Here is a 24,199-nt window from a genome sequence, read left to right as displayed (position 1 = left end):
TTCTAAAGCCCTTTCACTAATAAACCAGGTGGTGAAAGACAAATACCATATGATCTCACCTTTCAGTGGAACCTAATCAACAAAACAAACAAGCAAGCAAAATGTAGCCAGAGACATTGAAATAAAGAACTGACAGTAACCAGAGGGGAGGGGGTAGGGATAAGGAGGAAGGGTTTTCTGGAACAACGATAAAGGACACATGGACAAAACCAAGGCCGGGTGGAATCAAGGGAGGGAAGTGGAGATGGCTGGGGTGGGAGGGAGTGGTGGAGAGTAAATGCAGATAACTGTACTTGAACAACAATAAAATCATTTAAAAAATAAAAATAAAAACCTTTTAATTGTGAAAAAAAATAAAACCTTTTCATTGACAGTAAACTTTTGACATTTTAGGGGATTACATCTGAGACCTTTCAAATACCGCTGTGACATTAACTGGCTTTTGTTGGGGGACTTCTTTTCCCTGTCATTAAAAGACCCACTTTGAGATCTATTTCATATTTTTATGTACAGAGAACAACAGAGCCACCCAGAGATGTGGACTGCAAGAGAATGACTGAACTTACATTCCGTTGAGGCGATTTCCTCTGTGTAATAGTTTCAGGGTGTACGATTCAATTCCATACCTAAGCACAATTACAAAGCACTACATACATGGACCTCTGGGCACTCACCTGATAGTACCATAAATGCTATACCCCTGAATGCCAAGGGTGCTCATGTGCTATCTCATCTTGACAATTTAGAAAGGCGGTATGGGTGATACCATTGCTTTCATTTTATAAATAAAAAGAATGAAATCCAAGAGCTCGCCCAGAAACACAACCTGTAGAGTGCAAGACTGAGGGCTTGAAAACACCTGGCCTCAGACCTCTGCTCCTGATGCTGTGGCTGACTAAATGCTCTGAAAGACCCTACTGCTGAAGAAGCCCCAAATCCTTGAGAAGGCAAGCTCTTTGAGACAATCCTGTTTTTTTTTAAGGATTTTTAAATCCTTTTTTTATACCTGAGGATATTTTTCATTGCTTTTACAGTGAGTGGAAGGGAGAGGAAGAATCATCCATGCGAGAGAGAATCATTTGGTTGCTCCTGTATGCACCCCTGCTACAGATCACACACACCCAGACCTGGGGCCAAACCTGCAACTGACACATGTACCCTGACAGAGAATTGAACCCACAACCTTTCAGTTATGGGATGATGTTCCAACCAACTGAGCCACACCCTTCAGGGTGACAATTCTGGTTTCATGAGAGTTAGGAGATGTCTACAATGACCATCTCTTCAAATAGGCAAACAAACAAAGAAATCCTTCGACCTGGGGCCTGTGTGGTAGGTAGCCAGGAAGGGCAGAGCTGCCAGCAGCAGCACTGCTATCAGGAAACTTCCTTTCAAGCCAGGAGCATTTGGGAGAAAGCTTCCCCACAATAATTTGGGCTCATAGGAATCTCACCAATTAATATGCACTCCTGAGCCACAGTCAAAGATCATTAAACATCTAAGAACATAAGCCACTAAGATGGCAAATCAGAAAAAAACCACAACAAATAAGTGATTTAGACTCCTCCTCTCCACCAAACACTGTGAACATTAAATATATCAGATATGGAATATAGGGCAACTGTATTTGAAATATTTAATGAAATAAAGGACTTGATCACAAAGATGATAATAGGTAGTTGTTAGATATAGACAGATGAATCCTGAAAATCAAGCAAGAAATGGAACTGCCTGAAATGGAAAATATAATAGTAGATATAAAAACTGATTTAACATAGACAAAGTTGAAGAGAGAATTAAGAAATTGGAAGATATATCTGAAGAAATTGCCCAGCATACCAAAAGAGAGCTAAGGAGATGAAAGATATGCAAGACACATTAAGAGAGAGAGTGGGCAGAATGAGGTCTTACATGTGTCTAATTAGAGTACCAGAAGGAAAGAATAGAGAGAATGAGGAGGGACAATACTAAAAGATTATGGCTGTAATTTTTCAAGAATTAGTAATTCTATTTTAATTTTCATTGTGACTCAAGAACTGAACAAAAATATAAATCCATAGACTTAGGAAGCATGACATATCCCCAGCAAGATAAATGGGAAAAAAATGTCCATGTCTAGTCATATGGTAGCAAATCTGCACAACGTCAAAGGCAATGGCAGATGGTAAAAGCAGCTAGAGATAAGAGGCAGATTCCTACAAAGAAATGATAGTAGGAGTTGGGAAAAACAGCCAGTCTCAAAGTGGAGTAACACATTTAGCATGCTGAGGGACAAAACCTGTCAATATAAAATTGTGTACATGTTTCAAGAACAAGAAATGAAAACAATTACAGATAAACAGAGAGAGACCAAATGAAGTTATCACAAAGGAACTTCAGGCACTTCTCAAGAATGTGCTTTAGGACACCTGAAACTAATGTAATATTGTATGTCAACTGTAATTAAAAAGAGAAAAAAATTAATGTATCATAGGAAGAAAAAAATGACTACAGAAGGATGGACTGGTAAGTTGTATGTAAATCCAAACATATACTGTCTATATAATAATACTGATAATAATGTCTAACTTGGGTTAAAAACAAAAGTCAAGACTAAACACTAATCAACAATAATAGGTGAGGCAGGAGGGGTTGACAGGACTTAAAACAGTCTAAGCTCCTATTTTGCATGGAGTTAAAGATATTGTTTGGCTTTAGACTTTGTTAAATTAAATAGACTTCCTATTACCAAGAATAATCACTAAAAGAATAGAAATAGAGTTTACACATTTCAAAAAATGAAGAGAAAAATAAATACAGGTCTTCTAATTCAGAATCCAGAACAGTTTTCCCTAAAAAGACACAAGGGACTGATTACCTACAAAGAAATGATAGTAGAAATGACAGCTTACTTTAAAGCAGAATAATATATTTAACATGCTGAGGGACAAAACGCCCCTCTTTTCACACATGTTGTGGGGAGCTGGGGCAGTCCCAGGCTCCACCCAGAGCTTGGCACCTGCTGGCCTTGGATTGTGGAGAGAGCACAGGTCCCCCGCCCCACTATTCTCACACACCTGTTGTTGGGGCTAAAGATGAAAAATGCACTGGCTTCGGGCATGGGCACTGCCTTTTCCTTGAGGTGCAGCTCAGAAAGTGGGCGTGGGCGTGGGCCCACAGGCATCTCAGGCTCCTCCTCATCCTCTTCTCCTGAAAAAAAAAAAAAGCACATTCTAAATAACTCCCACTTATTTTCACCACTGTGCTGCCTACTCCAGATACCTTCATACTGACAGGAATCAAAGATGTCATTATATTTCAAAAAACAGGATACCAACCAGGACAGACACTCAGCTCTCTCTCTGCAGGCACTGCTGGAGATCCACCCATGTTAGAGAAAGACTGTGCTGGCAGCACATGATACAGGGGGTTTTAAGTAAGGTGACTAACTCATGCCAGTTTTCCCAGGACTGTGCTGGTTTTTAAACTGAAATCCCTACATCCCAAGAAACCCCTTAGTCCCATGCAATTTGGGGTAGTTGATCATTCTAGCTATAATGCACTAGAAAAGGAGACCAGGTAAGACTAGAGCATTGCCAGGTAGGAGAAAAGATATGGCTCAGTGGACTTGTGGGATCCCTTGCAAACAACCCCATCCTTGTGCTCTCCGCATACCTGAAAGTACAAAAAAGTTATGATGGGGCAGTTATGCTGACCGCAACAGGCCCTACATTCAAATGTCTAGACACTTCTTTGTTCTTCCGGCCAGTGGCCACATTTAATGTGGACCTAAGGTAAATGACTTCTCCCTATGTTTGCAAGCTCACTGCACATGGAAGGAGACCAGTGCATGCCCTATTTTGATGAACTGCATTTAAAATGTTTGGAAGGGGAATGGGAGTTAAGAAATGGACTCTTCAGCCAATGCCTTGATCTAAATCTTGGCTCTGTGTCTTCCTGGCTACAGGAGTTTTATTTAGTCCCTCTGTGCCTCAGTTTTGCCACCTACAAGATGGGATAATAGTTCATATGTACCTTAAAATGGTTCATATAGCATGTTACCTGTTCTTTTTACTATCTGTCCCCATGGGAGAGACTCTTACCTGTAAATTAGTGCTTAGCATCTTTCTCAGTGTGATCTTTGCCTGCTGTTACTCTCTGACAGAATTTCCACTCACATCACACTATTTTCTGAACACTCGCTGTACTAGGTTGAACAATGCCCACAACATTCATGCCTTCCCAGGGCCTCAGAATGTGACCTAATTTAGGAAATAGTGCCTTTGCAGATGTAATTAGTTATGATGAAGTTATACTAGACTAAGGTGGGCTCTAAATCCAGGGACTGTTGTCCTTCTAAGGAGAGACACACACACACAGGGAGGAGGCCATGTGAACACAGAAGCAGAGACTGGAGTGAAGCAGCTACAAGCCAGGAACACCAAGGACTGCTGGCAAGCAGCAGAAACTAGAAAGAGAGAAGAGGGCATCCTTTCTAGAGTCTTCAGCAGTGTGGCCCTACCAACACCTTGCCTTTAGATGTCTTGGCTCTAGAGCTTTGAGGGAATACATTTCTGTTGTTTGTGGTAATTTGTCATGGCAGCCCCAGGAAATGAATTCACTCACTGTGGGCTTTCTCCTTTCACACGCTCTCTCCCTAATGGAACTGCCCGTCAACTCCCTCTCGCAGAGCTGCAAGGAAGAACCCCCATTTCAGACAGCATCATTCACCTGGCTTTCCCGAGAATCTGGGCTCCAGGGAGTAATAACCTGTGGGTTCCAGCAGCGCCTTCGGCTTCCCAGTTACTCAGGACACAGTGCCTTAGATGCTGATTTTAAACGTGCCTGTTCTACCTCTTTCTGTGCTGAAAACTGTGGAGAGCAAAATCATGCCTGGCACATAGCAGCCCTTATTTCTTTATGATTAAAATTCTACACCAACATTAGCTCTAAAAGAAAGGGGAATTTGCACAAGAAGAGGTCAGGGGGAGACTAAGCTGGTTGGAAAGATAGTTTGGGAAGTTCATCTCTGGACCAGCCATGCTCTGCACACTCTCCTCTGGTTAAAAAGAAGCCACAAGAAAAAATGTCTGTCACAGAACGTGGTTCTCTATCAAGCAGAAAGTGTTTTGGAACCCAAGGGTTTTTTGGAGGACCAGCAGAATATAGATTGAATAAATCAGATTCTTTCCCTACAGTAATTAGAGCTGACCAGCAATGCAATCAATATTTCCAGCAGAAGAGGGGTACAAGATGAAAAACTGTGTACTGGCCAAGGGTTGAAACGTTTGTAACAAACCTGGGCATGTAAAAGAAAGGTAAAATCTTTGACTAAAAGCAAAATAAGCAAAACTAGAGTTTGAACTAAATCAACTAGACCTAAAAATCAATATTGACAAGTGAAATTTAACTAAGGATCTTAAATTTCTTTCAAGCTGTTTGTATGCTTTTCAGTTTTGCTCTGAATGACCCAACCCTTTCCTGTTCATGCCTTAATCATTTGTGTTTACAGAAAACATACTTACTAGCTTCATGCTTTCCTGAGGTCCTCATGAGGAATTGGGCCTGCCCTGCCCTGCACTAGTCTGCCCTGCGCACCTGCTCTGACCCAGCCCTGGTCACTCAACCTGGCCCTGGCCCTTTTGACCTCTCTGCTCCAGGCACATGAGCCTCTTTGGATTCCTCCACAGACAAGTGCATTTTACGCAGAGGTTCTGCACTTGCCAGGACCTCCACCAAGTAAGCGCCTTCTTTCAGTTCCCATGTGTCTGGTTCAGATTTCCATATGACTCACTCAGCTTTCGGCCCAAATGTTGCATCCTCAAACAAGGCTTTAGGGACTTCACAGCCAAAGAAGCAGCCCAGTGACTCAAACACAGTCCTCGGTTTTGGTACCTGATGTTACCTTTCTGGTTGGTTTACTTTTTTGCTCCTTGTCTACCTCCCCACCGAAATGTCAGCCTGCCACAGTGCCTGGCACACAGTAGGTGCTTCCTAAGTAGTTACTAAGTGAATGAATGTCTCCAAGGGTTCTTCTAGCTCTGGGTTTATAACAGTGATATGGTCCTGAAATAACATCTTCCCTCTCCAACTCTCTAAAGTCAAAGCCAGGCAAAACCACCCTTGCCCATGAAGCCTCCCTGATGACCCCCTCCCCCCACCTCACTGCTCTTCTCCTCAAACCCTCTGCAGCAGTTCAAGTGCTCCCCACAACATCTGGTCCTATACTATACATTCTCTGGCATCATTCACATTTCTTCTCCACTGTGCTTGTTAATTTTAAGTCTTAATGACTCTCAAGAACATGTGTAGGTCTACTCAAATTAATTAATCAATTAAATAAAAGCACAATCGTGGCACAATGTCTATCTTCCTGGGCAGGTAGATATTTCTAAACTTTAGTGTATGCCAAGCTGGTAGGCTAAAACCAACTGGGGAGCTTTGGAGAGTAAACCAAGAGGGAAGGACTGACTGACAACCGCTGGCCTGGATAGCCACTCTGCCAATTAGACACAGGCCCCTCCTTTGGGCGTTCACATGAAGGCAGAGGACAGAGGCCTCGGCCAGCGAAGTACAGGCTGTAGTTCAGCCCTTGCCCGGCGGCTCCACACCTGACTTTGGGTGCAACCTGGACAAGTCAACACAGCAGCCTGCAGAGAGGGCCGATGGCAAAGGGAGACAGGAGTGAGCAGGAGAGGAGCGTGAGGGCTCTCTGGCACTGTCCTTTTTCTCTCTGGAAGTCTGGTGGAAAGTGAGGCAGGGCAATGCTCCCTAGAGCTGCCTCCCAAGGAGCACAGGAAGCTGTGGAAGCAGAAGAGGAAGTAAGTGGAGGACAACAGCAGATCAGAGGAGAAGGAGGCAAGAAGGAGATGGTGACAAGAACAGAGACCACAAGTCAAATGACCTTGGTGGAGTCCCTTGGGTGTCTGCTGCACTGTACTAAGGGAGCATGGACCTGCTTTGCAGAAGCAGGAAGGGGTACAGGAGGTGGGAGGAGCTGGGAAGCAGAGGCTGATTCAGCCTTGGAGGAGGGGGCAGGGCATTCAGAGCCCTTAGTTTTAAGACCACTGTCCTCGGGTGAGAAAACGGAAACCAGAAATAGTGAACATATGAGAGGGTTGCTTAGAAGCTGGTGTTGAAGGCTGAGTGGTGGTGGTGTGGGGGAGGGGAGTGGCTGAGGCAGGACAGCCTCTGTTTTCTATGGACCAGAGGTAGGAGAAGCTTGGGACCACAAGAAACAACGGCCTGGGTATGAAAGAGAATGGAGAGGGGTGGTCATTTGAATGGGGAAAAGGACACACATTAAAAAAATCTAAACAATCCTGAGGAATCAGCAGATTGTGGAAATAGCTTTTCAGTTGAAAGCAAAACCATTCCAAGAATTCTTAAAGCTGGGCAAACAAACAGACATTTCTACGATGGCTGATACGATGACAAGAGTATCCTCAAGAGTCTTTTCTCCCCTTGACTGGCTTCTTTTTTATTTCATTAGAGCAACAAAGAAGAGAGAACTCGGGAGGATATTTAGAAAGAGGAAACTGGAGGTTATCGTCACAGGAGTGTGTCTGCCCGCTGCCATGTAGAGAGAGCAGCTGTGTGCAGGGAAGTCACCTCCTGAAGCCTTAGGCACATGGGACAAACTCTGCTGAGGGCCTAGACCAGTTTGTTTTATTACTGCCTTTCTTTTTAAACCCTAATAATAACAATCCTCCTTAGAACAATCCTGCAAGTAGAGACACTTGCATGGTGGGCCTCCATACCCAGCTCCAACAAGTGTTGACAGTTTGCCCATATTGTTTCATTTACTTCCCTGTCCCCATTTTTTAAAAAATTGGACTATTTTAAAACTTCTAAATATTTTGGACTCCAGCTATAAAAATTTCACCATTTTAAAAATAGAACTACAAGATGTCATTATACCAATAAGATTAACAAAAAACTACTTTAAATCATTTAGTTCCCAGTCCATATTCAATTTCCCCCAATTATCTAAAAAAAATGTCATTTTAAAGTTCATTTGTTCCCCTAGACTGAGCAGACCAAGACAAAAATTCTCCCATTGCAGTTGGCCAATATTTGTCTTTGAAATTCTGTAACAGTTTCCATCCAAAATGGTTTTAAAACTTCAAAAGCCTTAGTGCCCTGTACCTGGAGATGCCCTTCCTACTCTCTTGTGCCAGTCCCAGCAGGCCCGGCACTGTTCCCCCAGCAGAGGGAGGTGAAGGAATGAAGTGACCACAGGAAGCCTGCTTCCCAGGACAACAGAAAGTGGCCACTAGTGTTCTTGCAGAGAATCCACCAGAGAACCAACTGGTGCAGGGAGTGGAGGAAAAGCAAAAGGAAAAAAAAAACCTAGCTTTGCTTATAAATGCAGAAGGTTGTCAGCCTCCTAATGTGGTTACCAACCCAAATACAGTGGAAGCTACACAGAGAAGGAAATGTCAGTGAAATCGACAGTCCCTGGATTGTGTGTAATTGACTGCAGGCTTGAAGGTGGTGATAACATCTTCATTTGTAGGTGAAAGGAAGGCAAACCCAGGGCTGGTCCAGGATGTGGGGTTCAGGAAGCAGAGAAGTAACTCTTGCAGGGAGGCCAAAGGAACTCTGACATGTAATCCCTCCAGAAGGAAGGAGACTGCCTGCCAATTTACATCAGATAGAAGATGAGAAGACTAAGTTGGTACTAGCCCTTGTTATAATCAGAGTCCTGAAAGCGTTTCACAAGCAACAAGTGGGACATCTGTGGTGGCAGCTGTCCTTGTACTCAGCACTGCCTCCTGAGTAAGGACAAGACAGATTTGGAATTTACTATTATTATTTAGTGTGCATAATGCTGCAACATATGTTCTACTAATAAATTATATAAAGTTAATAATGACTTTACAACATAGGATATAATAAAATCTCAAATACACACAGAATCCATCTTCCAAAGGACACGAAAGCACTGCACAGACATAATTTAATTTATTTAATCTTATACTATTATGAGCAAACCAAGAATAGAGTTTTCCACCAGATGATAATTGATGGCACTTAAGTACAGAGACTAGAGACATTCAGTGATGCAAGGTACTTGTAGAGGAAAATTGGAACCGTTGGTCCCTAATATGTGGTTACTTTCACATAGCTTTAGAATTTGGGTCTTTCCCTGACCACCAGGGTTAGGCAGTGGAACTGTACCTGTAGTTTCTGGGTTGGGGTAGACACTCTTATCTTCATTTTCATTGGGCTGGAGGTCGTCCATGTTGATCTAGGCAGCCAAGGGAAAGAGGAGGAGGAGTCCAGTTAGGTATGCTCCAAGTTTTAAAGGCTTGGAGTAGCTCTGAAATACATTATAGTCAGTGGCTGAGCTGTTGACTCAAAAATACATGCTTATTACATTTCACAGACCCTCAAAACATTAGCAAAAGGCTGGGATCCAACCACTCTGCTTGCTCTTCACGTTCCTGCTCTCCTGCTCTACCCTTGCTGACCTAGTCCCCCGAGTCTCTTTTACTCCTTGCTCTTCTCCATGGGCATCTGGCCTGGGAAGACCGTGTTCCCCGCCCCCTGCCTCCCTCCCCCAGCTCCTGGAAGAAGATGGCTCCTCACCTTGGTGGTAGGTGGGGACTCTCCGTCAGCTGTGATGGATTTCAGCTCAATTTTCTCCTCCTTGGTCTCCTCCACTGCTGGCTTCTCCATCACCTGTTTCTTCTCTGGGCTGGCAGTCCTGGCCGGTCAGCAGGGGAAGAAAATAAAGGGATGTTTACTGGAGTGATAGGGAACAGGGACGGGAACTAGCCTGTGGTCTGTTGGGAGCCAGGGGGAGCGGAGTCTCTGTGCCTGTGTCCGCCTTCCTCTACCCAGGACCTGTGCCTCGTGTAGCCTGATCACAAATGCTACTGAGCTGGGCCTAGGATCCAGGCACCGGGCCACACCTTGCTCTGTCTGGTACTGTGGTGGCTGTCTACAGCCCCTGTCTAAACCAGAGAAAGGCATGTGGCCTATGACAGTACTACCTTGACAGTGACAGAGATAATGTGGGGCCCTGTTTTGCTTTCAAAACAGTGAGGTGGAATCTCTCTGTCACCTGGAGTTGCATTTCTCCTCTGAGCGACTGCCTCCCCCTTTCCCATCCTTTGCTCCCCTCACCTATGGTGACCTTTTTTGTCAAAGGGGAATCCTCCAACTTCCTAGACAGGAGGGGAACTGCAACACCTTCACAGAGACTGTAATTCACGATGGTCCCTGCTTTAGAGCAGTGCCTAGGAGTTAGGGGAGAGGTCTAACTTACTCTAGGAAGTGCCAAACCAAGTGCCCTCCTGGGAGGTCACCAGCCAACAGGGGCCGTGCCCACATCTCTCTTTACCACCAGGGGCAGCAGCATTCCAAATCTGGGCCCTGGGCCTAGGTCAGCTCAGAAGGTTACCTGGCCAGCTTCTTTCTTTCCTTCTCTTCTTCTTCCTCTTTTTGGGCAGATGTGAGGCTCTCAGCATCAGCCAGGTTGTCCACAGCAATGGCCAAGAACACATTCAGTAGGATATCTGTTTGCGTCCATTCTTAAAGAAAATGACCCTTGGCCTTGGGGTTTTTTGGTGGCAATAGGGGGCAGGGCATGCAGGGGTAGAGTTCCCCACAGAGCCAGCTCAACAGTGACTCACTTCAAGGAGTGCTGAGCTCAGTGGTGTCCCTCCCCTGTCCCTTTCCCTCCCCATCACCCTATTAGCCACCTGGAGTTTTCTAAGAGGTTGAGAGCAGGCTAGCTTTCAGGCTAGAGCAGGGAGGGATTGAGGCAGTGAGGCCTGCCTCGCTCTTTAATTGCTGGGTTTCATTACTGGTTTCCCTGCAGAGATGACTGGCTGTAATTGACATTATAAACGGCATTGTCTCTAGCAGAATGCAGAATGCTCTTAAGAGCTGTTCATTATAACTGGGAATTGAGGAGGCAGCCTGATATCTCTGCCAACTCTTCATGTTAAGCCCACCCCTATGGAGACCCTTGGAGGGCCCAGTGGGGCTGGCTGAAGCTTGGGAACTCCTCATTGATGCAGCCATTTGCCCTTCACTTCTCCCTCCACCCCAGCCTTGAATGGAACACTGTGGGTCAAAGAACTGCAGAATCAAAGGAAGGAGAGCTGAAAAGGATCCTAATGTCTGTTAAGTCTGACCTTCATCCCCAGGCACCCCAGGCACACCATTCCACACACAGGGAAACCACACCCAGGGGCATAGGGGCTTGTCCAAGATGCTGCTGGATACCTACCCTTGGGCCTTACCCCACTGAACCTCACAATGACCTACTGAGTAGCAGATACTATCACAATCACCCAGTTTATTGTTGGCAAAGGTCACCAGTGGTTTCTGCACTGCCTTAAGCTGTGATTTAAACCCGAGTCTTGGGCCAGAGCTGCCTCTACTACACCACCCACCTCTGCACACAACTCTCACACATTTATGACCAGGAGAGAGAAGAGGGCCTACGTTTGAGACCTTAAAACACTGCCAGTGGCTCTGTCAGGTCTGCCTGGTGAGCCCTGTCTTCCTCTGCCTGGGACTAACGTCCCGGAGAGTGATTTCAGAGGGAGGGACATTGATCAGAAAGCAGAGAGGAGAGACGAATGATCCTTTTAAGGATGAGGTTAGCCAGGGCGGCCAGAGCTCCCAAACCTAGGTGGGCTCACATCGGAGTCTGTGTGGGTGGCTGACCGAGATACAGCCGGGGGTGTTCACCTAGAGTACGCCAAGAACACCCCTCCCCCAGCCGGAGCAGAACAGGAGGATGAACCCACCTGTGCCAAAGCTCCAGATTTCCTTCCACCAAGACCCTCCTCCAAGTAAGGTGCTTCTGGGCTGGGAAATGTTTTCTCCCCCAGAATACACCTCTTCCCACTTGCCTGGGGGCCCTGTGGACAGACCACCACAGTTTTCAGCCCCAAGTCAGGGCTCTTGGGCACACCTATTTGGCATCATGCTGTAAGCTGAGGGAGGGTGGGTGGCAGGGGTGGGGAGGCAGGAGCAAAGGATACAGTTTCCACAGATGAAGAGGATGATGAAGTAAATACAGACTAACATCCCTGGAAAAGAGGGGCCGCCATAAGCCATGATCCCATCATACATCACCGAATTCCAGTCCTCCCCGGTCAGGATCTGAATGACACATTCCCACCAATAAGGGACACAGCGTTAGACCAACAGCAAACCCCAAAACTCCCCTGCCCTGCCCCACTCTGCTGACCAGAACGCCTGAAATCTCCTTCCACCTCTCGCCCTCCTCCTGCCCACAGCTGTCCTCCCTGGGACTCTGAGCTAGTACCCTGGCAAGCTGACCCTGTCCTTAAACACGGTGCATGGCCACTGGCACACTATCATGTGAGGAGTGAGGGAAAGGGCTTCCAGGCGAAAATATCCCCTCCTCCCCCCAACACGTGATGCACAAGATGGCCACCACTAGCCGACTCCCTGGGCTCAAGATCAAGGTCCACTTTACAAATGTGAACAAGTGTGTTCATTGAGGGAATAATACGCTACCCAGTTCTAAACATTAGTCATCTGGATCTCATTTTTAAGATTTTGGCAACATCCACATTATTATTCATTTTTATCTGTAAGTTGATCTACTTTTAAACTTAAATAAGTGCTACTCTAGCTTGGCTCTAAGCCAAAATATCTATGAAATCACAAATCTGATGGGCTTGTTATAGTTTTTCTGGGGAGAAGTGTGGTGGGTAGGTGAGACAGAGCTCCATCTTCCCCTCCCACGACAGAGCAGTCTGCTTATTATTTGTTTGTATTTTGGGCTTCCATGTAGAATTTATCTGAATAAAGGGCCCCATGGCCAAGAAAGAGTTTTTAAACCTCTCAATGGTCCACCCAACAGTGAAATTCCATGGGAGACTGTGGGTAGGGGAAACTACAGAATGAACTCCAGGTTCTCCTGAGAGTGGGCCCTCCATAGCTGACCTAGCTGGCTTTGGCTGCCCAGTACAAGGGTGAAACCTCCCCTCATTGTCAAGCCTCCTCCCTCCTGCTTCCCCTCCCCCCACTCAACCACCCTCCCAACTGTGTAACCCCAGCAGAGGAAAGTCCATACCTGAAACACAGTGAGGAGGGACTGGGGAAAGTTATCAAAGGTGCTCCTTCGGGTCTGCATCTCATCAAAGTTGAACTTTCCTCCAAAGAGCTGCATCCCCAGCAGGGAGAAGATGATGATGAAGAGGAAGAGGAGGAGCAGGAGGGAGGCGATGGAGCGCACAGAATTCAGCAAGGATGCCACCAGGTTGCTTAAGGAGTTCCAGTACCTGAGGATCAAATGAGGGATCATCATCTTCTCCTGTGCCTTCTTTAACTTCATTCCTCATTCATGTACCCACTAGAGAGTTTAAGATAAATTTCAGCCCCCTCTTCTGTTTCCCGTTTCTTGGGGTAGTGGTGGTGGTTTGAATTGGGCTGGTTAGCTGTCAACTGGAACATGCAGCCAGTTGATTCAAGGTTCTAGGATCAATAATGTGTAACGGAGAGGAGATGGAGCTTAGCAGCCAAAAGGCTGGGTTCTGACCTAGCTCTGCCGGGTGCTAGCTGTGTGTGCCTTTGAACAAGTCAGTTAACTTCCCTTCTTTCTGTTTCCCCATCTGAAAAAACAGACTTCATTAAGTTAATGGGAGGGTTACATGAGATTATTAAAAATAAAAAGCCCCTGGGAGACACAGTTGATAAAAGTTGGTGAGTATTATTACCACAATTGGGTCTTAGACAGAAGACACGCTGCTTTTTGTTCTCCCAGGAAGGCTGTCCTCTGCAGAGCCAGGCAGCTGCTATCTAGCAGAGGCAGGAGTTGGGTCATCCATGGTAAGAGAGGGTGTGTTGCTAAGCAAAGTTTCCCAGATTTACCCTGTCTTAAGAATTGTTTTTTAAAAAGACTCTTCTGAAGCCCCTGATTCAATAGCTGTAATTTGAGTCCCAGACACCTGTATTTTGAACAAGCATCGCAGAGGATTCTGATAAGCAGGCAATTTTGGGAAAACCTCTATCACCCACAGGGACAGACTGGGTAGATGGGCTGTTGGTGGGGCTCCTTAGAGTCACCAACCTTCTCTCCACTGTAAATAAACATTGAGATCCTTCATTACAGCGTGGGGAGCGTCCCTTTCTTTTGGAAAGTGATGGGGGTCTACTCATGGCTGCTGGGTGAAGCTTGGGTTCCTGTGAAAGGGTCCCAAGGATCCTGGTGAAGGAAATGACCTGCAGCAAAAGGGATGCAGCCTTGGACTGCTGCAGCGTAAGGACAGGGAAACCTCACGTCCCCACAGCTCTGTGCCACTTTCTGCCTTCCAGGTCATGGTCTGGACTTCTTCCACTTAAGATGCTCCCAGCTCACTTCCACATGCACAGTGAAGTTCTTTTGCTACTTAAAAGAGTGACACACAAACCACTCCAGTAGTCTCATAGCTGCCCCCAATCCCCAATTCTCTCCAGACACCATTCTATAGTAAGTGACAGAAACACATGGCCAACAGTTTGGATGTAAGCATAAACTCCTTCCTGGCCAGGAGCACTTCATGCTTTCCCCCTTCCAAGCTGAGCCAGTCATCCTCTCTCTGTTTGCAGAATATTCATCTACTCTCAGTTGTAGCTCTTCTGCAAGTGCTCTTGAGTGATTTCCATGTGTGACAGTCTTGTCTCACCAAATTGGCTCTGACTCCTTGAGGGCAGAGACCAGAGGGTTTTCCTTCTATTCTCCCCGTCCCTGTCCCGAAATGAGACTGCCTGGAGCCCCCATCGGCTAGAGCACCCTTCCTGCTTACAGCTAAAGCAGTGTTCCCAAATGTGCTGGAGAGGAAGCTGTTCAAAACAGTGATCGGATTTTCCTAAATACTGATTCCCAGGCCCCCTGGAATCATGAAATCCTAATCTCTGCTGCTGGGCCTCAAGTGATTCTCATGCAAACACTCCCACACTCATCAGTCACCTGGTGTTAGAAACCTGTTACTTCAGAGCATATTGGTGATGAGGATTTCCAGCTGTATCAGAAGGGAGTGTTCTGACATGGGAGATCAAGGTGGGATGGGCAAGTGAACATGCAGTGTGGGTGGGAACAGGGTGGGGTGGCAGCAGGACCCCTCACACGCACATACTTTGTCTAACAGTGAGGAGTGGCCATTTGAACCTCCTCCATGTCATTTCTTTTCCTATAGCTCCCTTAAACTCATAGGTAGAGTTTCTGAGATTCCGGGCTGTTCCATCGCCAGATCACATGTCAAACTATTATGCAGCAAGAGAAGAGACTGCTGGTTGCCAGGGGGTGGTGCTGGGTGGGCAGAATGGGTGAAAGGGGTCAAAAAGTACAGATTTCCAGTTAAAAAATAAATTAGTCATGGATATGCAATCTATAGCATGGTGACAACAGTTAATAGCACTGTAGTGCATTTTTGGAAGTTGCTAAGAGAGGTAAGTCTTAGAAAGCCTCTCATCACAAAAAAAATGTTGTAACTATGTGGTGACAGGTGTAACTAGACTTACTGCAGTGATCATTTCACAATACAGTAGTCCCCCCATATCTGTGGGGGGCACAGTCCAAGACCCCTCGTGGATGCCTGAAACCACAGACAGAACTGAACCCTGTATATGCTCTGTTTTTTTCCTACACATAAGCAGACTTTGTGGCTTCTCTTTGGCATATCTGAATTGCCAGCATCACTACTCTTGCACTTTGGGGACGTCATTAAGTAAAATTGGGGTGACTTGAACACAACACTGTGATAGCATGACAGTAGATCTGACAATGAGACAGGTACTTAGTGACTGACAGGTGCTGGGCTAAGGGATGCTTCACGTCATGGGCAATACAGAACGGGACTGCATGAGATTTCATCAGTCTCCTCAGAAGTGTGCAATTCAAAACTTATGAATTGTTTATTTCTGGAATTTTCCACTTAATATTTTCAGACCGTGGTTGACCTCAGGCCATTGAAACAAAGAAACCATGGATAAAAGAGGGACTACTGCATACACAGATGTCAAATCATTCTGTGTACTCCTAAAACTAATATAATATCATATGGCCATTATAACTCAATTAAAAAAAAACAGAAAGAAAAAACTATTATGTATTAATTTGCCCTACAGAAAATAGGGTTGCTATGCCTTTGAGACCCTTTGGGATTCCAGAAGAGCACTGTGAACAAGCATGCGTCTCCCTTTGGGAAGAATTCCTATCCAAAACTAAGGCTGAAGGCTTCAGGCACGAGGCCACCTTTGTTGAAGAGGAACTGCTGCCAGGTTCACTGACTCAGGAAAAGAACCCTGCTCATGAAAAACACCTGGCTGAACAGATGCTGCAAGTTGAACCAGTCATGCAGGTGAGATGCGGTTAAGACAAATGGAGATCATGGTTGTTTACGCTGTTTGCTTTCAAATCCCTGTTGCTTCCTATTCAACAGGGGTGGGGTGGGCATCCGCCCAGGGCTGGTCTGCACCTGTACTTCGGTTCTGTTGAGCAGGACTAAAAGAGCAGAGTTGGTGCCAGGGGCCTGGCATCATAAGAGTACTCAGCTTGTTGAACAGAAGGCTGCCTGTCCCTCGTGTGCACATGATTAGACAGGTTTCATGTGCTCTCTAAAGACTGAGACAAAAGGACTACTAAAGTGACACTGTGGCAAAGGATGCTCACAGGGCTCAGAGGAGAAGGGCTGGGTTTGCGGCCAAGCATGCCTGAGCTGACAGCACGGTATAGTAGGGGCGCCTCAGCACTGTTAATGTTGGTGAAGTTTGGAGGGGCCAGGTGGCAGCCCCTGGGCAGGGCGACACAGAAACACCACTCAACAGCGGGCCGGCAGCCCTGCAGATCCTCAGACACTCGCCCCTTTAACATAGTCTTGTTCATGACGGCTATCACAGCTATGGCCTGAAGGTCTGGTGATGCCACAGGTTTCAGTCACTCTCCTTGTAGACACATGAGCTGGTGGTAAACTGGAGAGGTTAATGGCAGATTTACAATCAATGGAAGCTTTTATCCTAATTGATTAAAACTATGAAACACACCCACACACCAAAAAGGAAAGAGCTTTAGAGAAAAGTGAGCAGGGGCAGAACAAAGTATTTCATGTCTCGGACCTCACAGAGCAGGGATGTCAAACTCATTTTCACCGGGGCCACATCGACCTCAAGGCTGCCTTCAAAGGGCCAAATGTTATTTTAGGGCTGTATGAATGTAACTACTCCTTAACTAGGGGCAAGGAGCTCGGTGCTGCCACCAGGTAGAAACAAGGTGCTGGGCCGAATAAAACAAGGTGGAGGTCCGGATTCGGCCACAGGCCTTGTGTTTACCACCTGTGTCCTAGAGGAATCCAGGAACTTAGCATCCTCTCTTCAGAACAATGCACGTGTGTTACACACGTAGAATTCTGGGACTCAAAGCCCCAGAAGCATAAGCCACCCTGTCATCTTCAGACAGTCTACCAGCACAGCCATCCTTGGGGTTAACTTTTCCTTTCAGTCCTCCTGTGGCTCTGAATCACTCTCTCCAAAGTGTGTGCAGCCGCGCCCATTCCCCCATCAGACCCGGCCCATTGCTTTCTCCTTAACGGAAGGTGAAGGTCAAGGCTTCTGCCCTGACTGATTTCTGTTACCTAAATTCTCTTAACTTGCTGACCTCAGCTTCCCCTCTGCCTCCCTAGGTTTAAGTTGCTGCCATCTGTTCAGGGGTGCTTGTACCTCTGTCACTCTCTTGCTCCGAATCTGTCACTTGTTTGAGTCCTATGGGTATTCTCCCTTCTCTTCAACCACAGAAAGTAGCCTGAGCTTTGCTTGGACTGGAAATTTTATCTTGTCAGCTTTTCGCTGAAATAGTTCAGGGCCAGGACCTTTTCATTCTAGGTATAGAGCAGAGCTTCGAGCTTGGTATAAAAGAAAGATCTTCACAGTTAACAGTACCAATAGCTTTGGTTGCTTTGCAAATGCACCACCCTACTTCCCCTCTATTCTAGACAGGATCATAACTAAATTTATACCTGTCCCAACTGTTCTTGCCCCAAGAGGAGAGAGGTAAAAAGGCAAAAGTGCTCTTTGTGTTGGTTGCAGCGATCTATTGTTGGTAGAGTGTTTATAAAGCAAATATCATGCAGCGAATCTGTGTGGTACCAGCTTCTGTACACTGCTGCCAAGAGCGGGGGTGGGAGAGAGGTGAGGGAGAAAGAATGCAGTCATGTGAGGTAACCTGGGGGAGCAGACAGGTTCATCGGTGAGAAGCCCAGCCTTGCCCTTGCCTCTCCCTGCAACAGCCACAGGGACATTGCATGGCTGTATAAGGACCAATACTTCAGGAAAATTGGGCTCTGCACCCATCAGATACAACAGAGCCTGGAGGTATGATAGAAGGCTGACCTGGACATATGCTGGGCCAGGAGGAGCCAAAACTGAGAATTCTGGACTCTCGTGGTCAGAGTCTGGGACAGCCTGAGGCTCAGGGCCAAAACTACCAGGGTAGTTCTGGCTGACACTTAGCCATGCCCCTCCACTCTGGGAGGAGACACATCTTATGGGTTTCACTTTAGAGTCAAACCCTGCCTTGGATAACAAATTCAAAGGTCTTTCTTCCCTGTTTGCATTAGAGGACTTGGTCACACTGAGAACAGAACCTACATGGGGGAATGTGACCTGGTCAAGCTGGCAAGGTGGTCTATTGCCTTAGGAGGCTGTCCTAGACAGCTTCTGTACCACAGGTATCAGGGTTAGGGAGGGACTACATTAATGTCATCCTCACCTGTGCCTTATACCAGTCACCATTCCAGAAAGGGACCACCCTTCATGTAGATAGCCAGTGTGCAGGCCTTTGAGTCAGGGTTACCTTCTCCAGAGACCCTGGCCTGGGAACTGGGAAGATATCTGACCTAGCTCTTTAATAATAGCCCCTTGTGAGCTCTGAGCCTCCATAGGCCCTGAGAAGAATGGGGGCTAGAGGTAGTGGGTGGGCAGGGCAGGGCAGGACAGTGTGCGGACAGATCTGAGGCCCTCAGCCTCATGCTGAGAGGGCAGTGCAGACATTTAGAGCTGGGAGGATGTGTAAAGGTGGTCACCATTCACCAGTTAGTCTGTGATGAGTCAGCCCAATTTCCCATTTCAGGGCCCGGGAAGGGGACCGTAGGGGAAAAGCAGTAGGAGAAAGAAAGGGAATTTAAGGTTTAAAAGGGAAACGGCAAAGGTGGTTGAAGGGATTATGGTGCACTTAAAAGTCAACTGTATAAAAAAAGGAGGTATCATTAGTATATTGCAATCACATCTAGATTTAATCTAACTGAATTTCTTCTTCCTTCCCCTATGTCAGACAGGGCTGACAAAGAGTAAACAGATGAGGCATCAAAACTCAGCAACATTTAGAGCACCATCAAAGCAAGAGAAAGAACCCAATCCAACAGGTGCCAAAGGCCCACTGGCATGGGTAATCTACCCAAAGACGACAAAGATCTTGGCCACGTTCATGCCTCTCTGTTCTCCCTGAGATTGGAATCTTATCTTCACTATTCTTTCCCATTCTGGAACTTCTCACCAATAGTACTATGAGTGCCTAGTAATCAATTGACTTACAGTCTAGTACAGGGTTCCTAGTCTTGTTTTTATTTTTTTTAATGAAATCCATAGGATAATGACACTCACATGCACAGTATGTGAGTGTCCTATGGCATTCTCAGATGTTCACAAAACACACAAAAAATGTAAGCATGCTAATAATTCCTTTGCCGCATATGCCACATTCCTATTCATCATATACCAGACTCCCTTCAAGCTGCATGGGTGAGTGGTATGTCCACCCTGTTGTTGTCCAGTCAGGAAAGCATTTGGGAAGGCAAGTGACCAAGAGGGAGGGTGTTATAAGAACAATATTGAATTTATTTGTGTTTATTTTTTAAAAGGGGAAACCACAAATTTTAATATTTTACCTCATAACAAATTATCTGCCATATACTGTTCAACTGCTCAGACACACTGTCATGTCATGACATCATGAGAGCCACTGGCCTGGAGCAGCATTCCTGGCTCTCATACCAAAGGCCTGGGCGCGGGAAGGGCAACTTGGAATTATAGGATGGGATCCTCGAATCCATGTATACACTAAGCATTGCAGCACTCTAAATAAATAGCTTGTCTTGGATTGACACTACCACCCTTCAATATATACAGGTGTATAGGAATTAATAAAATTCATACTGATTTCAACACTGCTGAATTCACAGTAGTTCTTTATCATGTGTTTTCTCAGTCAGGAATTATCAAAAGTACAATCTTAACATGGTTAGGGGCTACAATGCAGAGAAGAGAGTGGAGCTGTACGAATCAAGGTTTCCAATGATATAAAAAGGTTCATCTTTTTAGGCAAAAATGTGGACAAAGGACAGCAGCAGAAAATGAGGCCAGTGTTTCTCACAGCAAGGCTACTAGATCACCAACACAGAACCCTCCAGTTGCTGGTCAAAATCTCTAGGGGTGGTGTCTTTAATGAGACCTCCTAATGACTTCAACTAAGTCTGAGAATTGCAATCACTGGTTCTGAATACACTGTGAAACACAGTAGTGAGACATCACAAAGTATGCTCCGAGAGGTTTTAAAAGAAGGAGAAATACATTTGTTTGATGGCAGGACCATGTGCAGATAACCCCCCCCCATCAAGGGACCATACTGTAGGCATTTTCTTGGTCTCTGGGGTGTGTTAGAGTCAAGGTTCAGAGGGAGCATGGGATTCCCCTGCACAGTCACTTTTTGTTGTTTTCCAAAAGCCCCAGAGGGTGTGGAGACTGGAAAACAGGAAGATGATGGCCTTTGCCAAAGTGCTTCCAACTAGATAATGAAATTATTCTGTTTATGGAGTTTATAGCGATCTGAAAATAACACTAATCTTTCTCATAGAGGGGCTATGGGAGGCTCTCTGATAAAGATAGATTTAAAAAAACAATATCTTGGCAATAGTTTCAGATTAGAAATAAATCATTGATTAAAAATAGAATGAATGTTAAATCTCTTCAAGATGCTATGGCAATCTCTAGGAGCAAAAATTCTTTTCTATAGGAATTTAAAAATCAAACAAACAAAAACCCCAAATATGGACTTTTGAGAATTATTTAAGAGGCACTAGAAACTCCAAACTAAAAATAACTATCACCAGACCCAGGAGGAGAAAGTAGAGTCAGCAATTATCTAACAACAAGAATTAGGGTGCTAAAAATCGCTTAAGTCCTGTCTCAGGGACATAGACAACAAGACAGTTTAGCCATCAACTCTGCACAGAACCTGAAGCTGGGCAGAGAGACTGCCTTTTAATCCCATCGTTGCCCCTGAACAGTTTGTGTGGCCTTGCACAACTGACTTCACTCTCTAAGCCACCATTTCCTCATCTGAAAAATGAGAACAATGACAAAGTAGTCTATCCTCACCCTCTCTTACAGGTAGTTGTAAGGATTGTGGAGCAAGTGCACGTGAGAGTTCAATCACACTCCTTGGCACAGAGACAGCACTGATGCATGTTAATGATGATTGTTTTTACATTTCTACTACTTTTATTTTAAACCAAGAATGTCTGTAATGCCAAGATATTCAGGACATTCATAAAGAGCTCCTTTATTGGGGAGGGGGTGGTTGTTCAGGAGTGCTAACCTTGTGGGTTTAAAATCTGCACATACTCTGAGTCCATCGTCTGATAGTAAACCTTCCCCAGGGGTGCTCTCCTTCTCCCACTTCCCACAGCAGGCCTGCCACAGAGTATGACATGGTGGCTACAGAAAAGTGGAGAATGTGTGTATCTAGATCACCATGAGCTCTTTTCTCCTTCTTCCTTTCCCTAATGACAACAATTATAATTAGGGTTACAACAGATCTCTGGTTGTTGAGTGTCTCCTGTTCCTGGCACTGAAGTGAACACTTGAAACACCTTTTCCTACTTGACCCTAGGCAATACCACTGGAACAAGCATGGGTGGGTGCAGTTACTAACACTTTGCAGAGAACAGTGATGCCTTGGGATGGTTCATAGGCCCCCAACTGACTAAGTCACAGTAAGAACACCCTCAGCAGGGTCTGCTTAACTCCAGGTCCCTGAATGGAAGATAACCGATGCCAGCCCCTTCTTCCAACACAATCCAAATGATGGTCTCAGTGCTCCTGTTCAGTCAAGCTACAAAACAGAGCTTGGACAGGAGAGGAGGCCTATACCTCTGGGAGACATAGTGTGACCATACCCCCTTCCAGATGTTTCTGACATGTCCCTCTAAGGTTGACCACAGCCACAGTGACAAATATGTATTATACTGCAACTCAGATGTATATCTACTTCAAAGGTTTTTATGAAACAATGCACACATTCATGTAAAGCCTTCTGATGTTTTCTGATTCTATTTCATTCTTTCATGAAAAATAAGAACGTAGAGAAATTGCAACCTTTATGCAACTAACAGGAATGTACAGCGGTCTACTCTCTGAAAAATAGTTTGGCATTTCCTTAAAATCTTACACAGGGTTATTAAATGACCTGGAAATTCCACTGCTGAGTATATACCCAAGAGAAATGAAAACATACATGCATGCAAAAACTTAAGCATCAGTTATTATTCATAGATGCATTATTCATAGTAGCCAAAATATAGATATAAACCAAATGTCCCCCAACTGAGGAATGAATAACAAAATGGGATCTATATCCATCCAATGGAATGTTACTGAGCCATAGAAATGAATGAAGTACTGATCCATGCTACAAAGTCGGGGGAACCTGAAACCACCTATGCCAAGTGAAACAAGCCAGACACAAACACTGGGCCTTGCATGATTTCATGGGAACCGTTGTCTGGAACAGGAAAATCTATACTGGTTGTTGCTGGGAGGGAAGGTGGGGGAATGAGGAGTGGGTATGGGGTCTCCTTTTGGGGTGATAAAAATCTAACAATAGATGGTTGAAAAACTGTATGAATGCATATAAAAATAAATTATACACTTTAAAAGGGTGGGTTTATTAGTATGTGAATTATATATCAATACAGCTATTTAAAAATGATGGCTGTGGCCCAATAAATGGATTTCATCATCCCAAATGGGTCACAACACAGTTGAAAATTATTGTCCTAGAGCACACCTCCCACTGGCCATGCCTGTCCTCTACATGAGAATCCCTGAATGACCTGGAGAGTTAGGAAGATGGCAGTCTTTGGGTGGGCAGATGGACAGACAGATGGAGAGGGGTGAACGTGTGGAAGGAGGAATGAAAGCCATCTGTGCAACAATATCCATCACCCTTCTTTAGTTAAGGAATCTTGGCTGCACCTGTGGCATCACGTGCTCAGCTAAAGACCACGTTTCTCTTTCTCTCACTGCTGGGTGGCCATAATAGAGCTTTGGGTGAGATTCCTGGGGAGCACTGGAAGGAGCTGACTCAGTGGGATGGGTGTTCCCTTTGTCCACGCCCCCTTCTTCTTGCCTCAAATCTGAACACGATGGCTCAATCTCCAGGAGCCATCTTGTGACCTAGGGGTGGGAGGCAGGCCTAAGGCTGGCAAAGCAAAGAACAAGAGACTGGGTCCCAATGCCTTCCGGAAGCCACCTGGGCTGCCCACCTCTGGACAGCCTTCATGTGACTGACTGAGCAAATCCCTAATTTGTTCGCACCACAGCCTCTGGAATTAGCAAAGGGATTTCTAACTGATACGTCATCTAAATGAATCAAAGCTCCCCTTGCTGTAGGTGAGCTGAGGACAGACCCATCTAGAAATAGCAGCTGCTTTCCCAAGCAGGACCTTCTGCCTCCCAGCCTTCTGCAAGAACTTCTCCCTGAGTCCCGCGTCTGAAGGGAAATACCTGGTGATTTTGAATATCCTCAGGAGCCGAACACATCTGAGCACAGAGATGCCCAAGGGAGACATGACCTTGGTCTCCACCAGGATGGTCTCCAGGATGCCCCCGCACACGATAAAGCAGTCAAAGCGGTTGAAGAGCGACACGAAGTAGGCCTGCAGGCCCAGGCTGTACATCTTCAGCAGCATCTCCGCGGTGAAGAGGGCCAGGAGGGCCTTGTTGGCTGTGTCTGGCAGGTTCAAGGGTGGGGTATGATCCAAACAGGTATGAGAGGAGGGAAAAGGGGGAAGAGGAAAAAGAAAACACAGTAATCAATCACCACTGAAAAACAAACAAACTCTCCCTTCCCTTCCCAGCCAGGACACCTCTCCCATTCACTACCACCAAAAATTAGGGCCAAATCCACAAGAAA

At 45.7% G+C, this 24,199-nt stretch overlaps 1 protein-coding gene across 1 annotated transcript in view; it reads right to left on the bottom strand.

The window, feature by feature from the left end:
- Positions 1 to 24,199, bottom strand: part of CACNA1C (calcium voltage-gated channel subunit alpha1 C) — a 627,765-nt gene that overhangs the window by 111,575 nt on the left and 491,991 nt on the right. Inside the window, exons 13-19 of the mRNA XM_045830427.1 lie at positions 23,791 to 24,016; positions 13,052 to 13,259; positions 11,988 to 12,108; positions 10,391 to 10,505; positions 9,574 to 9,691; positions 9,163 to 9,232; positions 3,057 to 3,189 (exon numbers count right to left, since the gene is read on the bottom strand). Of these exons, the coding sequence (XP_045686383.1) occupies positions 3,057 to 3,189; positions 9,163 to 9,232; positions 9,574 to 9,691; positions 10,391 to 10,505; positions 11,988 to 12,108; positions 13,052 to 13,259; positions 23,791 to 24,016 (991 nt within the window). The remainder of the gene's footprint in view (positions 1 to 3,056; positions 3,190 to 9,162; positions 9,233 to 9,573; positions 9,692 to 10,390; positions 10,506 to 11,987; positions 12,109 to 13,051; positions 13,260 to 23,790; positions 24,017 to 24,199) is intronic.

The sequence above is a fragment of the Phyllostomus hastatus genome, unplaced genomic scaffold (genome assembly GCF_019186645.2).
Source record: "Phyllostomus hastatus isolate PE091 unplaced genomic scaffold, TTU_PhHast_1.1 phas_contig_152, whole genome shotgun sequence".
Taxonomy (NCBI): domain Eukaryota; kingdom Metazoa; phylum Chordata; class Mammalia; order Chiroptera; family Phyllostomidae; genus Phyllostomus; species Phyllostomus hastatus.
Note: the sequence above shows the minus strand (reverse complement) of the source record. Positions and strands in the feature narration are given on the sequence as shown.